The 18,352-nt window shown below is 33.6% G+C and overlaps 1 protein-coding gene across 10 annotated transcripts in view; it reads right to left on the reverse strand.

Annotated features, from left to right (window-relative positions):
- The window catches only part of SCN2A (sodium voltage-gated channel alpha subunit 2), a 93,384-nt gene that overhangs the window by 24,344 nt on the left and 50,688 nt on the right, over positions 1 to 18,352 (reverse strand). For all 10 annotated transcript variants that reach the window (XM_060152744.1, XM_060152745.1, XM_060152742.1 and 7 more), the window contains 2 exons: positions 17,002 to 17,481; positions 7,202 to 7,322 (listed from right to left, as the gene is read on the reverse strand). In XM_060152744.1, coding sequence (XP_060008727.1) covers positions 7,202 to 7,322; positions 17,002 to 17,481 — 601 coding nt within the window. The remainder of the gene's footprint in view (positions 1 to 7,201; positions 7,323 to 17,001; positions 17,482 to 18,352) is intronic.

Raw genomic sequence — 18,352 nt, forward strand, 5'->3', positions numbered from 1 at the left:
ACGATGACCCAAAATCTATGGGATGCAGCAAAAGAAGTTCTAAGAGGAATTTTATAGCAATACGATCCTACCTCAAGAAACAAGAAAAATCTCAAATAAACAACCTAAACTTACACCTAAAGCAATTAGACAAAGAAGAACAAAAAACCCCAAAGTTAGCACAAGGAAAGAAATCATAAAGATCAGATCAGAAATAAATGAAAAAGAAATGAAGGAAACGATAGCAAAGATCAATAAAACTCAAGGATGGTTCCTTGAGAAGATAAACAAAATCAACAAACCATTAGCCAGAATCATCAAGAATAAAAGGGAGAAGACTCAATAGAATTAGAAATGAAAAAGAAGAAGTAACAACTGACACTGCAGAAATACAAAGGATCATGAGAGATTACTACAAGCAATTATATGCCAATAAAATGGACAACCTGGAAGAACTGGACAAATTCTTAGAAAAGCACAACATTCTGAGACTGAACTAGGAAGAAGCAGAAAATATAAACAGACAAATCACAAGCACTGAAACTGAAACTGTGATTAAAAATCTTCCAACAAACAAAAGCCCAGGACCAGATGGCTTCAGAGGCGAATTCTATCAAACATTAAGAGAAGAGCTAACACGTACCCTTCTCAAACTCTTCCAAAATATAGCAGAGGGAGGAACACTCCCAAACACATTCTACAAGGCCAGCATCACCCTGATACCGAAACCAGATAAAGATGTCACAAAGAAAGAAAACTACAGGCCAATACCGCTGGTGAATATAGATGCAAAAATCCTCAATAAAATACTAGCAAACAGACTCCAACAGCACATTAGAAGGATCATACAACATGATCAAGTGGGGTTTATCCCAGGAATGCAAGGATTCTTCAATATACACTAATCAATCAATGTGATAAACCATATTAACGAATTGAACGAGAAAAACCACATGATCATCTCAATAGATGCAGAAAAAGCTTTTGACAAAATTCAACACCCATTTATGATAAAAACCCTCCAGAAAGTAGGCATAGAGGGAACTTACCTCAACATAATAAAGGCCATATATGACAAACCCACAGCCAACATCGTTCTCAATGGTGAAAAGCTGAAACCATTTCCACTAAGATCAGGAACAAGACAAGGTTGCCCACTCTCACCACTGTTATTCAATATAGTTTTGGAAGTTTTCAAACAGCAATCAGAGAGGAAAAAGAAATAAAAGGAATCCAAAACGTTAAAGAAGAAGTAAAACTGTCCCTGTTTGCAGATGACATGATCCCATACATAGAGAATCCTAAACATGCTACCAGAAAACTACTAGAGTGAATCAATGAATTTGGTAAAGTAACAGGATACAAAATTAATGCACAGAAATCTCTTGCATTCCTATACACTAATGATGAAAAATCTGAAAGAGAAATTATGGAAACACTTGCATTTACCATTGCAACAAAAAGAATAAAATACCTAGGAATAAACCTACCTAAGGAGACAAAAGACCTGTGTGTAGGAAACTATAAGACACTGATGAAAGAAAATAAAGATGATACAAATAGATGGAGAGATATACCATGTTCTTGGATTGGAAGAATCAATATTGTGAAAATGACTATTCTACCCAAAGCAATCTACAGATTCAATGCAATCCCTATCACACTACCAATGGCATTTTCCACAGAACTAGAACAAAAAGTTTCACAATTTGTATGGGAAAACAAAAGACCCCAAATAGCAAAAGCAACCTTATGAAAGAAAAACAGAGCTGGAGGAATCAGGTTCCCTGACTTCAAACTATACTACAAAGCTACAATAATCAAGACAGTATGGTCCTGGCAAAAAAAAAAAAAAAAAAACAGAAATATAGATAAATGGAACAGGATAGAAAGCCCAGAAATTAACCCATGCACATATGGTCACCTTACCTTTGATAAAGGAGGCAAGAATATACAATGGAGAAACGACAGCCTCTTCAATAAGTGGTGCTAGGAAAACTGGACAGCTACATGTCAAAGAATGAAATTAGAACACTTCCTAACACCATGTGCAAAAATAAACTCAAAATGGATTAAAGACCTAAATGTAAGGCCAGACACTATAAAACTCTTAGAGGAAAACATAGGCAGAACACTCTATGACATAAATCACAGCAAGATCCTTTTTGACCTACTTCCTAGAGAAATGGAAATAAAAACAAAAATAATCAGATGGGACCTAATGAAACTTAAAAGCTTTTGCACAGCAAAGGAAACCATAAACAAGACAAAAAGACAACACTCAAAATGGGAGAAAATATTTGCAAATGAAGCAACTGACAAAGGATTAATCTCCAAAATTTACAAGCAGCTCATGCAGCTCAATATCAAAAAAACAAACAACTCAATCCAAAAATGGGCAGAAGACCTAAATAGACATTTCTCCAACAAAGATATACAGATTGTCAACAAATACACGAAAGAATGCTCAACATCATTAATCATTAGAGAAATGCAAATCAAAAACACAATGAGATATCATCTCACACCGATCAGAATGGCCATCATCAAAAAATCTACAAACAATAAATGCTGGAGAGAGTGTGGAGAAAAGGGAACCCTCTTGCACTGTTGGTGGGAATGTAAATTGATAGAGCCTCTATGGAGAACCGTATGGAGGTTCCTTAAAAAACTAAAAATAGAACTACCATACGACCCAGCAATACCACTACTGGGCATACACCCTGATAAAACCATAATTCAAAAAGAGTCATGTACCACAATGTTCATTGCAGCTCTATTTACAATAGCCAGGACATGGAAGCAAGCTAAGGAATCAGACTATACTACAAAGCTACAGTAATCAAGACACTATGGTACTGGCACAAAAACAGAAATATTCATAAATGCAACAGGATAGAAAGCTCAGAGATAAACCCACGTACATATGGTCACCTTATTTTTGATAAAGGAGGCAAGAATATACAGTGGAGAAAAGACAGCCTCTTCAATAAGTGGTGCTGGGAAAACTGGACAGGTACATGTAAAAGTATGAAATTAGAACACTCCCTAACACCATACACAAAAATAAACTCAAAATGGATTAAAGACCTAAATGTAAGGCCAGACACTATCAAACTCTTAGAGGAAAACATAGGCAGAACACTCTATGACATAAATCACAGCAAGATCCTTTCTGACCCACCTCCTAGAGAAATGGAAATAAAAACAAAAATAAACAAATGGGACCTAATGAAACTTAAAAGCTTTTGCACAGCAAAGGAAACCACAAACAAGACAAAAAGACAACCCTCAGAATGGGAGAAGATATTCGCAAATGAATCAACGGAAAAAGGATTAATCTCCAAAATATATAAACAGCTCATGCAGCTCAATATCAAAAAAACAAACAATCCAATCCAAAAATGGGCAGAAGACCTAAATAGACATTTCTCCAAAGAAGATATACAGATTGTCAACCAACACATGAAAGGATGCTCAACATCAGTAATCACTAGAGAAATGCAAATCAAAACTTCAATAAGGTATCACCTCACACTGGTCAGAATGACCATCATCAAAAAATCTACAAACAATAAATTCTGGAGAGGGTATGGAGAAAAGGGAACACTCCTGCACTGTTGGTAGGAATGTAAATTGATACAGCCACTATGGAGAACAGTATGGAGGGTCCTTAAATAACTAAAAACAGAACTACCATACAACCCAGCAATCCCACTACTGGGCATATACCCTGAGAAAACCATAATTCAAAAAAAGTCATGTACAACAATGTTCATCGCATCTCTATTTACAATAGCCAGGACATGGAAGCAACCTAAGTGTCCATCGACAGATGAATGGGTAAAGAAGATGTGGCACATATATATAATGGAATATTACTCAGCCATAAAAAGAAACGAAATTGAGTTATTTGTAGTGAGGTGGACAGACCTAGAATCTGTCATACACAGTGAAGTAACTCAGAAAGAGAAAAACAAATACTGTATTGTAACATATATAGAGAGAAAGTCTAAAAAAAAAAAAGTTGTTAGGGGCAGGACAGGAATAAAGATGCACATGTAGAGAACAGATTTGAGGACACGGGGAGGGGGAAGGGTTAGCTGGGATGAAGTAAGAGAATGGCATGTACATATATACACTAACAAATGTAAAACAGACAGCTAGTGGGGAGAAGATGCATAGCGCAGGGAGCTCAGTTTGGTGCTTTGTGACCATCTAGAGGGGTGGGATAGGGAGGTTGGGAGGGAGACGCAAGAGGGAGGAGATATGGGGATATATGTATACGTATAGGTGATTCACTTTGTTATAGAGCAGAAACTAACACACCATTGTAAAACAATTATACTCCAATAAAGATGTTAAAAAATAAATTTCTAATACTGAGCTTTACAGAAAAAGTGGACTTGGGGCTAGACTTTGAAGGATGTGTAAGAATCAGGTCTAGTACATGGAGCTGTAAAGGAATGCAGAAAAAGTGATATTAATAAACTTTGGTGATGGAAAAGTCTAGAAATTGTATGAAGCAGAGAATTGGGAGTCAAGACTAGAAAAGACACTCTAAAGCCAATCTCAAAAGGACTCGAATGATTCAGGTAGAGAACTTAGATTTTATGTGCTATCTAATGGGGAAAACATTGAAGGATTTATTTGGGAGTTATGGAGATTTACCTGATAAGAATACTGATTTAGAATGATCTTTACCTGCACAAGGCAGTGGATGACTAGAAGAGAGAAGATGGAAAAGGAGTCCAGAGTCTATGAGATTCAATCAACTTAACATTAAAGAAAGTGAAAGCAAGGGTAATGCTAGTGATAGTGGTCAGGAATCAAAAGATACTGCTGAGTTGACAGGACCTGGCAGCACACAGTATATTGGGGAGCTGGGGTGTGAGAGAGGAGTCATGACATAGAGTTTTAACCATGACAGAGAGTTCTCCTTCAATGAATAGAAAAATGGAAACCTCATTTTGAAGGAGCTTAATATTTTAATGCATAAATATTTAACAGATGCTACTTTATAATGTCAGCCAGATCATATCCTTTGTTTCATGGAAATTTAATGAAGTCCCCTTAAATGTTATTAGTTTCTCAAGAAAGAAAGAAATAGCATTGTATTTCTTGTTTCTTTGAGGCAAGATCTTTCTCACGTTTCTGACTCCCAAAGGATTAAGAAGAATTACATGCCCTGAAAATATTTGTTGTAATGAATTAAATGGAACTGGATTTAAGGGGTTTTTTTTCCCCTAAAGAGGATATGGGATGAAAAAACACTGTTTAACATAAAAAGACCAACATTAGTGGGAAGGATAAATGCCAAATTTGGGATACTGATTCACTTCTGAGAGAAAAGCAAGGGAATGGGATACTGAAAGGGTACAAAAGGGGCCAAATCTGTATCTGTTTTATTCCTAAATAATAAGTCTGAAGCAAATATTACAAAAATATTCAAATTGTTAAAGTTGGTTGGTGGGTGTCTATGTATTACTTTTGTTTTCTATAATGTTATGTTGGTGACATTTCATACTTAAATGCTTTTTTGTAACTTCACAAAAGACAAATGCTGATACTACCATAAATATTATTATGCATATATTGTGACCCTAAAAATAAGCTAATGGTCTGGGAAGGAGTAATAACTAATGCTACAGAAATTATTTTTGTGATATACCACTTAAATGTTTTGTAAAGTCATAATTTTTTTCATAATCAACGTCACTGAAATGTGTGCAGAATTTTGGAGGAAATAGTGAAGAAAAGTGGCTTCCCTCATAACTTATGCTGAACAAATAGCTCTTTCTCTGAAATAATTTAAAAATTGAAAATTAATATATAAATATTTGTTTCTCCAATGCATTTAAGTCCAAAAGCAATAGGTGTATGTAACATAATCATCTGCAAAAGCCTTGAATCTATTGACCTCAATTTTGATTTCTAACTTTGTATAATCACATATTTTTAAAGTTAGCTTAAGTCTAAATTAAAACTGCTTTAACGTTCTTAAATAAAATGAAAATGAATGAAACACTTTTAGAATTAGTTGTAATTAAATAGCATTACTACAGTCATTGTTATTAAAATAAACTTTTGCTTAAGCAATTACTTTTGAATCTGGGTCTAAGACATAGTATGAATTGTTAAATAGCTGTTAACTAAAAAAATGAGTTAAGAATGAAGTGATTCCTAGGGCTTTAGAGAAAAAGTTCTGTACCTACAATAGTGATTTATATAAGAAATATAAGGAATTTCATACTCTGTAATATTGCACTAATTTTTTACACCTCTTTGTATGTAGCGCATTCCCACATTGAATCTGGATTGGTGACTCTGCTTTGGTGAACAGGACAGAAGCAAACCTGATGTAAGTGGAGGATTAAGTGCTTGGCATTTAGGCTTCCTCTCCTGCTCCTTTGCTTTCGCTATGAGAACAAGCCTGGGCCGGTGTGTGGATGGAGCTGAGTCAGGCAGCAGTCTCATCTAAGACCTCAGCCGTATGACTAATCTTAACCAAGATCAGCAAAACCACCTAGCCAGCCATGGGCTTGTGAGCAAAAATATACGTTTTTTTGTTATATGATAAGAAGTTCTGGGTGGTTTGATACACAACATTATTGTTCAAGAGATAACTGATGAATACCTCAAATAACATAATTTTAGTTTTCTTCACAAAATCCTCTCAGTATTACTCCAATGGCATGGAGCCCTGTATTATATGGCTCAGTATATTTTGGCATTTCATTATCTACAATCTAGTATCATTCGGAGCTAATAAAAAATATTTGACCTTGACAGATACAGATAATTGTTATTCATGGACAGTTTGAAATATACATTAATCAATTCATACCCATTATGACCTGACAAAACAGTAAACAATAAATTACTTCTTTGAGTTAAAATTTTTTTTTTTTAAAGCTAAAGAGAGAGATGTATGATTTGGCTTTCTCTCCTATCAAAGATTCTAGAAGGCCACCAAAAAACCCAGATAGTTAACAGCATTTCTTAAAGTTGAACAGGATTCACAAAAATAGAATATCTGATTACATAAATTAAATCTTACCTTTTCAAAAATCATTTGTGTTTTGATATAGAAAAAGCAATGAACAGACAAGTAAAGGAACAGTTGTTGGATAGATATGGACGATTAGAGCAAGCCCGGGAGGGAGAGAATAGATGGCTAGATCAGAGAAGTCTAATGAGCGTACACACATTGTTTCCTCACCTTCCGTAAAACAGGCTTCAGGTTCCAGAGATTCTTCAGGTTCAACCTCAGGTTGTTCTCCCTCAGCGGGAGCTCCTATGTCAACAGTGCTGCCTTCAGATGAACTAGTTGCATTTAGCTTCTGAAAATCAATTCCACAGAAAAGCTTTTAAAATATTTTCTTTAATCTACAATATAAAAATTTCAAAGGCGTGCCCTTAAGTCTTCTGTATTCATTTCCTTGATCTGTAATTTAAGAATATCTTAAACATAATGCCAGTCCGCTTTAGTAGAGGTGGGGGTCACAAGATTAGATACAGCACCATAAAATTTTTTCCTTTAAAAATATGGTGCTAACAACTTAAATAATTTTTGATTAAGCTCCTGCATAGAGAGAGATTCTGAAATAAAATCATGCAGAGAGCTTGCGTAAGCTGCCAGAGTAGTATTGTGGTCTGTGATCTTGCTTTTGTAAATTAGTCTGCAAATGGTCTAGTTTGTTTTATTCTAAAATTGTGACCCAACCAACAAAAGCTGTATGAGTGTATTTTCATGTCAAATGCAGAAAAGATTTGATCAGATGCACATAAACAGCAACAATCTAAATTTACCCACTTTTCATTGACATGAAAACATATACCACTTGTTGTTATTAAATATATTCTATAGTTTTCTAATTCTGAAGAGAGCAGCACATTGTTAGCTTTATAGCAAGAGCTGATATTTTGCATTCTCTTTGGCCAATGCACTCCTGTGTTTCATTGTGCATTTGGAAACTACTTGTTACTCTGGCACTCTTACCTCTCCGGTTAATAAAGGCAGAAATGAATCTTTGGTTGCTGTTTTGTTTTCCTTTAGGTTAAATCAAATACCACCAAAAGAAAAATATAATAGAAAGAAGTTGTTTTAAATCTTGAAATACAACAAACTTTAGCCAGGTCAGGTCGTTCATGGGATCAGTATAAATGAAGGGATCCAGTCTTTAACCTGGTCTTCAAATGCTGCAGGAATGACACAGGGCCAGGTATGAGTGCCACATGGAATCAGAGTAGTTTGGGCCACAGCATTCTCGGACCTGTTACAATGTTATTACCATTAGTGCATAACATTAGGAAATGGCTGAGCTGATAGGAGCTACTTTATAGAGGGGATGAGGTAAGCATATGATAAAATGCACATTGAAATATGTTGAACCCACTCTAAAATAGATGTTGTAGTCAGTACTGGAAACATTATATTTGGGCTAAGGATTCTATGGATTTCCGGAGGAAGCTGGTTCCTTTATTTCCTGAAAATAATTTTCTTTATATAAAATATTTCCTTGGCATAGTGGTGCTGATAAAGTAAAAATATTTATATAAGCTATAGATAAGACTGAAAATGCTTTCGTGTGTGTAATTTAACAATACCAATGATAGAAGCATAAATATATATGTATCCTCAATTAGAACTCGTTCAGAATTATTTTTAAATCTAACCAAACTACTTAAATCAAGGATTATGTATTATAAGGTGCCTGAAGTTCGTTGATTTCTTTTTCTACTCACCAAGTATATCACAATACTAGACAGATACTCAATTATAATATCTTTACTGTTAAAATTTGAATATATTTTGTTTTAAATGAAATATTATATGACTTTTTCTCATTTCCTATCCTTCATCTTTTGATTAGACTCTTTCTTTGATAAGTGTAGCTGTGTTTATAAACATGTAATTGACTAAGAAATGGCTAAATTAACCTACCAATCCCATCCATCTGATTCACATAAAGCTGTTACACATTAGGGACCTGAAAATACTGATCTTATCATTTACTGGATATTGAAACATGACATAGGTAATCAGAATAAGTGAAGCTTGGTCATATATGATCTAACTACAAGCAGCCCACAATAACAAATGGAAAACATTCCTTTTAGGAAAAAGGATAACACTGCAATTACAGATTGGGGGATGACCTGGGGGTAAATGAGAATCCATACTCAGGGTGTCCACATTGTCAAATGACTGCATCAGAGCCTGCATCAGTGCTGGCTATATTACACGTCAGGTACTCAACAATTTTTAAAAAATGAATGAATGAATGAACTTCTTCATAACAGAATGAAGGCTAGTCCTTGACAGTGATTGGGAGAAGTCACCAGACAACACATTCCAGGGAATCTTGGTTCAAAAGTTTCCAGAGGATCTCTGTAACATCAACTACAATGCCTTTCATTTAGTGCAGTGCCTTAGTACTGACATAGAATTAATAGATATCTTTTTAATTGAAGCCAAACATTTATATATTTAAAGGTCAAATCATTACTTTTTCAAAAGTACAACATAAAAGTATTCTGCTTTTCTAGAAGATGTATCTCACCAGACAATCTTTTGAAGCAAAGATCATGCTTTTGCCACCTCTGCATCCCTAGGACCCATCACAATGTTTTGTGTTTAATAGATGTTTATTGGGTAAATGAATGAATGACCAATGCATGCACTATTTTATTCTACCACTAACTACTTCTAACACCTCCTATCTAATACTTACTTTTACATTCAAGGGAATACATATAATATTCTCATGTAAGTGCAGAGAAACACAAATCCTTCAAGATTCTAAATTGTGTAGGTAATGACCAACAACCCTTAGAATCTGAAGTGCTGTCTAAACATCAGGCTTCCAATTAACCAGACCTATGATGAAACTACGAAGTAAACTGTACTTTAACTCTGGAGTCAGGAAAACTAAGACTGACTCATTTTGACAATGTTTTTCCTGTTTCTACTCTATGTACATGGATCTACAATCCCAGCAAAGAATGGAACCTCTCTAAGGAAAGGCAATATCTCATCCTCCTCCATCTTTTCCCTGATGTGGAACAGCACAGGATCTACCTGTCACATTTATTACTTGAATAACTTTATTTGGTTTACAAATAAAAAATCTAGGGTACACATTAATCCTCAACACCAACCAATCCAGTGTCTAGTTAGAGAAGGAAATGTGGCTTTAATCATCTTGTCAAAAGTCATACTGAGTCAGTAGCTGGACTCTAGGTCTTCTGTACCCCACTTTGCTAGGATTCCCTAGAGAATTTCTTTGATGATCCATAAGTTAAGCCAATCTTTATCAATTTAAAACATTTAGTAGATGTGATATGTAATTAAACATCGTAGGTTCAAGATAGTGTTGGGATACTGTTGATTCCCATGTTTCATGACCATGAACTTAGTATTGGTTTCTTATATTCATATCTTTATATGTATTAATGTAGAATGAAGCTAAACATATGTTGGGATATTTTATAAACAAAAGTTTACTTTAAACAATAAGCCTGAGATATAGGCAAGAAATTCTGATTTATAAAATCTTTCTTGATAACATCAATTCAATGACTTCCTTAAAATCACATAAGAGGCAAATATCATAAAATATGTTGACGAAAACAGTTAAAATGTATAAAGAGCCAATAAAAACCAAATGAATCAAATTAAGAATATAAAACTCTTCAGCTTCAGATAAGGTCATAATTATGATTAATTTTAACTACAGTGCAAATTCACCAATTAGAATTATCAAATACACATCATTTTATGGAATTATTAGTACTCATATACTTAAAAGAAGAATTTTCAAATAAAGATTATTTGTAAATTCTCCAATCTAGGCACCATTCACTGTAAAATGCCACATGAGTAAGAGACCAATATATTAACTACTTAGAAATAGAACCAGTTTTTTATTTTCAAGTTCTATTCTTCCCTTTGGTAAAATTTAGATTTTTAGGTTCCTTTTCTATTATTTGTGCTTATTTGCTGGAAGACAAGTGGACTGAATGATGTTGTTAGAACAGCCCTTCCTTACTCAACCTTTAAGAAAATATGGATGTTCCCTCAATGTCAGGATAGTCAAGAGATCAAACAGGAATAACAAACTGTTATTTGCTATCCCTGGCATTGACAATCATTTATTTTCAGATGAAAATATTAGCTGAACTTTTTTTTTTAGTGAAAACTTCATGTTACAGGGCTCTTACTATTGAAAATCTGCTGGATTCCTCTAAGTGCTGGGGAATTATAATCATAGGAGTTAAACAGGGCAGAATCATATTTTGCTTAATGATGTAATAAATAAATTTCAAGACACACAGTATTTCACTTCACGTTTTTAAACATTATACTTCTAACTTTTACTTTCCAAACTATTGTTAAACATCTACATGCCAGACTCATAGTCCTTCTTTCAGAAAGTAAAAGTATTTTTGAAAATAATTAATCACAACAGAAAAAGGGAGGGAAAACATCACTTCTTGTTAAGTTTTACAAAGGCACACTTTTTTTTCTCATTATGAAGTTAAGATATATTTTTGAGAAAACGTAATTAGTAAATATTGTATATATTTTGGGGAAAATGTATATTCTAAACTTAGTCAATAAAAGAAATTGGAATTTTTTTTAAAAAGAGATAATTCAAATATAGATTAAATCAAATATTCCATATCTAACTATTTTGGTCACCACAAATGGCAATCTTTTGTTCCACATGGATCCTAATCTGTACTTAAAGAATTCTAGGTTATTTTACATGAAAAATCTTAACATCGAAACAATGAAAGTGATGGTTATGCTTACTTTGGGATAGGCCTAAGGCCAAAGTGATACATTAATACTAGAAAGGAACTGCTCTTCTTAATAAGGAAGAAGGCAAAATCAAAACTATCATTATCATCATACTATATTATCAGATAATCATTTTTGTCTCTATAATAGATACATTATAAAATTCTATAATCCATAAATAGCAGGGTCTTAAATATGTCTTGGGATGGCAAAAGGAACCCTTATGTCATGCTGACCTACCCCTCAGCATATTAACAGTGCCCCAAAGACACATGTTTGGTCAATTTTGTTCTTACATTAAGGATATTTAGAGCTTTTTTTATCCTTTAATTACTATCCCACTGGAAAACTTTCCCTTGAAGACTACACATTCTCCAGTATAAAATTATAGATGGGTTTCTATTGAAACCACTCTACCACTGCTTACCCAAACCATCTCTACACATCCTTTTCTCCCTTCCTACCCCTTGTGTTGGAATTCAGTATACTACTCTTTTAGGGAGCAGACAATGTTTTCTGGCCAGAGACATATTCAAGGAAGTTGGAAAGTGTAATAATGTGAGGGTGAGAATAAATGAAGTCACTTGCATCAGTTCCACTTAGTTTGTGTTCCACCACACTTACTCCAGCTAAATCTCTTAAATACTGGTAGATGATATTCCTGATTGTCACTTTCCCTCATATACCTCTCTACACAGGAACTTGGAAAATGATACTTAGAGAATAAGAAAACTAACTTACCTCTTTCTAAGAAACTAGGAAAAACAAGCCATTATCCTAAGGAGTCAAATCTCACACTTTTCTGAAGAATTAACATATAATAGGAAAAAATAATTCTCTCTAGTCCCTGTGTATATGTTTTTAGTATGTATCTGTGTTTAGTTGTGAGCATTTTTTACCTTGGGTCTCACTTTATATGACCAATGATATTGGTTTCATTCCTCCAATATAAGGCATTATCTTTCATGAATGTAGAGTGCCAGTGACTGAATATTCTGTTCTAAGATATAAAAGAATGTTCCCAAAATGGCATGATTATTGCTCCTTCCAAAGAGGCAAATATGCTTATGTTAGGGTTGTCTTATGATTTTAATGGTAGAAGGAGAGGAAACTGCATCTAAGTGACAAAACACTTAATTAACATTTCTTGAAAATAACTAAGTTAGGTTGAGCAATTTGGTTAACATATTTTAGCACAAAACTGTGATTTCAACATCAGGAAATGAAAGGTCCTCCAAATGGAGCCCATAGAAAGGTGTTACATTCACTGCCTTAGTTGCGTGACTAGGAGGTCCCTTCATTTAATAAACACGAAAGGAGCAAAACCTCACACTGATTCTCTTCCTATATGAACTTGCAGTGCATGATATATTTAAATAACATTCTTCAAGAGAAAGTTTCCCAACAGGTCTGGATGAAATAAAAGAGAGACAAAAACACCAAGTACAGAGGAGCAACACGATGAAGAAAGTGGATTCCAGATCTCTTTTCAGAATGAATATACCACCTATAACACTTATTTCCTTCCTTCCTTCCTTCCTTCCTTCCTTCCTTGCTTCCTTCCTTTCTTTTGGTGTATAAAATGTATTTCCTTTTCTTTCATTCTCAAGAGTTTTAGGGGTAAATATCAACAGATTCTCCAAGGGAATTGTATTCTAAATACAAAGAACTTTTGGTAAATTGCTAAATAGGGAGATGGCATTTTCTCTGAAATGAAGCAGATAAAAATTGTACCCATGCTGGTAGCAGCCAAAACATAACATTCCAATTCATTTACATTCTAATCACATTAAAACATCCTTTAGGAAGTTTGCACATGAATAAGGGATTGCTTTAATTTGCAGATTACCCTTCAGAAAAATTTAATATGACACTGAACAAAAAAATACCAACAAAGTACACTCATTGGGGCTTTGTTTATTTAAGGAAAGGGCAGGGGAGAGAAAGCTTTCTGCAAGAGTTTTTCAAAGAGTATCTTATATTTCTCCTTTTAGACCCTTAGCACGTTCAAAACTCTGTAATGTTAAATGGTAACTAAATAATTCATAAAGGCATGCACTTTTACTTTTCACTGAATGTAATTTCTATAAAAATCTATGTAAGAAAATTAGCAGCTAACTCATTTTTTAAAAAAAGTTAGGGTTGCCAGACTTGCCTGACCATGCTTTATGACTCAGCATAAGAGCAGCTGTGCATGTTTTTATTTTACTGCCAATGGATGGGCAAGGAATGTAGCTGAGTAACATGCAGGCCAGTCAAAATTCATTTAGAAACTAATTATATTTATATATGTACAACTTGCTTAGGTAACCTGGATAAAAGTGGTGGCACGAGCCTCTGGCTGGTTAAAAAACACCAGAGCTGCATTCTTGATGGCTCCAGCTTGATTTTACCCCTGTGAGAAGTAAGAACGGTAAGCAGTGAAGGTCACCATATTGCACTAGTAAATTTCACTTTGAAAAATAATCATTGCGGCTTCAACATTATTAAAACTCTATAAGAAAAATCAATCATTCAAAATCACAAAGTATGAAAGGAATTACATTATATATAGTCAAAATAACATGAGTTAAAACATATAATTAAGATATGAATTTAAAATAATATACTCTAGAGAATCTACAGAAAGCTGTCAAAGAATCACACAAATTTGGCAAAGATTAAATAGAAGAGGATTTAGTTCAAACACCTAAACAACCTCTGGGTCCACTTGGTTACTCTGCCCTATAAAAAGGAATTCATTAGGCATTCCAAAAATTAAAAGGTGCTCCGTTTTTTTCCTTTAATTTTTCAAATCATTTAGAAAAGAATGTCAATTAGCCTTATTCCATTTATTAATACTCCACATGTGATATTTAACAGCACAATCCAAACCTACCAGTTAAGAAAATGACCAGACAAAACTAACTTGAAGGCAGAACACTAAAAAGATATCTGAGGTGGGAATATTTGCAATTCTTGAATAATTATGTCAGTTCTCTTTTGTTTTCTAGTGTAGAGTTACAAGGTAAAATACCAAAAAATTAAAACATGCGCATAGTCCCTTCCTAGACTATTGCTCTAATACTTTATTTGTCTATGAGCTTATAGTTAGGAAGTCTGATATAAAGCCATAATTAAAAATTTCACCAAATAATAAATTTTAGCACACAAGTAACAATCACTATGATGGGAAAGTATTGAAAGGACTCTACAGCTAAAGCAATAAAATAATGCTGTCTACTTTCAACTGGCAGATCAGTTCTCTGCCTCCAATTCCAAAGTACTGATTTCACATATATTACTTTGGAGTACCTAACTCAAACAGAAAACAGATGAAAAAGCTCAATGGTAACAAGAGAAACTGGGAAGAGTTTGGATTTTTCCTTCTATAAGCCCCACCTTAACTAGATAATTCTCTAATGTCAAACACAATGGTTTGAGATGAGGCAAAATACATGCTCCTTTGGAGAAGTCTGAGGCTTTAAAATTTCTGAAAATTAGGAAGACTGGATGATGAGTTAACCATACCTCAAAAGATCCTCAGCCGGAAGTTTAAATTGACTGATGGCTTCAACATTTGATTCTCCATAATTCATTCTTAGTTAATACATTTTTTACTAGCTAAAAATAAAAATTGACTTCCGTACTGTAAGGGAGATATTTGCTATTAGGTATAATGTCAAAATAATGAGAATATATATTAAAATTTAATGACCAAATTCTATCTTCCAAATGCTGACTTTAGTTTCTAGTAATATACAATGCCAGAAGTTAGTCCCCACCCTTTCAGCATAGCCCAATCAAATATGCTTATTATCCAACATTTTATTAACTAGATCTTAAGATATTAGTCAGTTTTAAAATAATGATCTTATTAGTGAACAATTGAGTTCAACTAATTACAGCAATTATTTGTCCAAGGCTATAAGGTTTTAAAATTTTCCCCTTTAATCTCATCTGTTATTTTGTGAAACTAGTAGCTATGGCCTTGTTACCTATATGCTAATTTTAGTACCTATATTTAAACTTTCTCTGAATTTCACATTTAACATCTACTTCTATGTAATCACTGAATTAGCAATACTACCTATCTTACAAACAAGAACAAATGGAAATAGCGTCTTCTTCAGTAATCTTATAGAATATAGTAATACTGATTGAAATATCTAAGGTTCCTTTCTTAGAAATATATTTTTGCTCATAATTTTATTAACTGATCCCTAATTTTTGTGACTTTGTTGCACTACTTAAACTGTACCCTTCAGCATCTCAAACTCCCCCAAATCATCTTTCTTAGGATGAGAATAATAATAGAGGTATTTTTGTTCCCTGCCAATCACTTCAAATGACAAAAAAAGAATGAATCTTTGTTTTTCGTTGTTATTTTTATTTGTTTATGCAAGCTTTAATTGTTGGGAATTCTGTCTTCATTTTTGTGTAGCTAAACATCAAGGTTTTAATTCCTTCTCTTTATTCCCAACTTATTAACCTATAAACAAACCAGGAACATATCCTGGTATTTACACTCTTCTAGTAAATCAAAGAATTCTTTAAACTACCAAGACTCTTAACTGTAGTTGGTAAATTTAGAATTTTACATTCTATAATGTATCAAGGCTTTTTGTTTGTTTAGAGAGCATGTACCGGGTTCAGTTCATTTTCAACCTGATTCTTCATCACTACCTTCACTTCCTTTAAAAAATTATTTACTTCAGGAAACATGAAACTATATGTAAGTATCAAGTCAATATCCCAATCATACTTCCATTAATAAATATGCCTGTGAAAACTAAATAAGATCACAGTTTATAAATTATTCCATAAGAGCCAAGAATGTAGCAAAATGAGAATTGGAACTGCCCTCTCACCAAGTATTGTTCTAGTACATACAAAAAAACCACCATTGTGAGAGAATTATAAGGAAGAAAGTGTATAAACTGAGGCACTGTTCACAAATCAAAAATTATTTAAAATCCGCAAAAATTCATATTAATCTGAATATTCATATTATCAATAATTCAAAAAGGTGAATATTTGAAAAAATGAGTCAACATATCATTTGTCTAGTTATATATTAAGGTACTGTCAATTTATCTATCGCCAATTTTGCAATAGAAATTGTGTCAATAGGTATTTCCTATTTTCTTACAGAAAGAAAATATAATTTTTAAAAGTCTGATAGTTTAAAGCATACATAACACCAAAATATCTTCTGACGTAGAAATTCCTACCTCTTTGCTTTCCTCCATATCTGACTCGCTGCTGAATTCTTCAGTATTTAAATTTTCAAAGTCAGATTCTCCGACAGCAATTGGTACAGTCACAGTGAGGCTGGGGTTGTTTATAAAGGACATGTAATCACTTTCATCCACAACATATTTTTCTACACTGCTGCCTATGCCACTGGTCGTTCCATTTCCATCTTTGAGATAATTGAGGTCTTTGCCTATTTCTATGGTGGTATGGTTGGAAATACAGCTGTCTTTTTTGTTATTTAGATCTTCAAGAGGTTTAATTTCATCTAAAGCTTTCTGCTTTCTAACAAAGGCTTTCTGAATAAATTCACGTATTTTTCTTTTAACATAATCAATTCCTTTCTGCATCCTTCCCACAGCAATCTGGAGATTATTCATTTCATTATCATCATCAGTGGCGGCAAGATTGTCAGAACTGAATGAACTCAAGAGTAAGGCCAGGAAGAGGTTCAGAACCTAAAACACAATAGGAAAATTGGTGATCAAAACATTCTGTTGTTTCTATTGCTCCGAACTACAAATTTTCCAAAACTGTTCTTACATCTCACTTTTTGCTGATACGTATTCTTTCTAGTTTATGGTAAACTATCCTGGAAAAAAAAAAAGGTGAATGAAATAAACACCTGGCCAATATAAAACAATACTATTAACACTAATTCCTTTTTAGTCATTGCAAAATTACTGAAACCACTGTTGCGTAAAACTTCTATATTAAGTTCAATTCCAAATTTAAAATTTTAGCTATCTAGATATCTATACAGTGAAAAAGAAAAAAACCTTTTATTGGGATGTTAAGAATTTTCCCCATGTAACCTGGGTTTTCCAGGACACTGATAATTTATTATAGTTTTATTCCTGAAGCCAAAGATGATTCCAATATATTTAAATATGATTTTATTTTTATGTGTTTGTACTGATTTTTGCACTTTGGATAACTTGTCTATTTAAAAAATATATATACCTACTGCTAGATCAAAGTTCCCAGCTTTTGGTTCAGAAAATAATGGCCACTAGATTTATACAGTGGTTGGAAATACTATAAAGAAATGGTTAGAGACCACTAATTAGTCTATAACTTGGGTCTCCAAAAATAGGACCCACTGATATGAGTGAGTGAAAAGATTAGTGACCATAAACCCACCGTGTACACTCAAAAAGAGGTAATTTACTAAGGAACAGAGTACTCCCACAGGCACAAGACCAAGTAATATAATTTTTTTCAGAATTTGATTGATAATGTTCATGAGTCCCTGACTATTCAAGCATACAGAACAAAAAAGAAGGATATGGCGCTGAAGGGATCCAAAGACAAAAAGTAAATAGTACA

This window comes from Lagenorhynchus albirostris, chromosome 6 (genome assembly GCF_949774975.1).
Source record: "Lagenorhynchus albirostris chromosome 6, mLagAlb1.1, whole genome shotgun sequence".
Lineage (NCBI taxonomy): Eukaryota > Metazoa > Chordata > Mammalia > Artiodactyla > Delphinidae > Lagenorhynchus > Lagenorhynchus albirostris.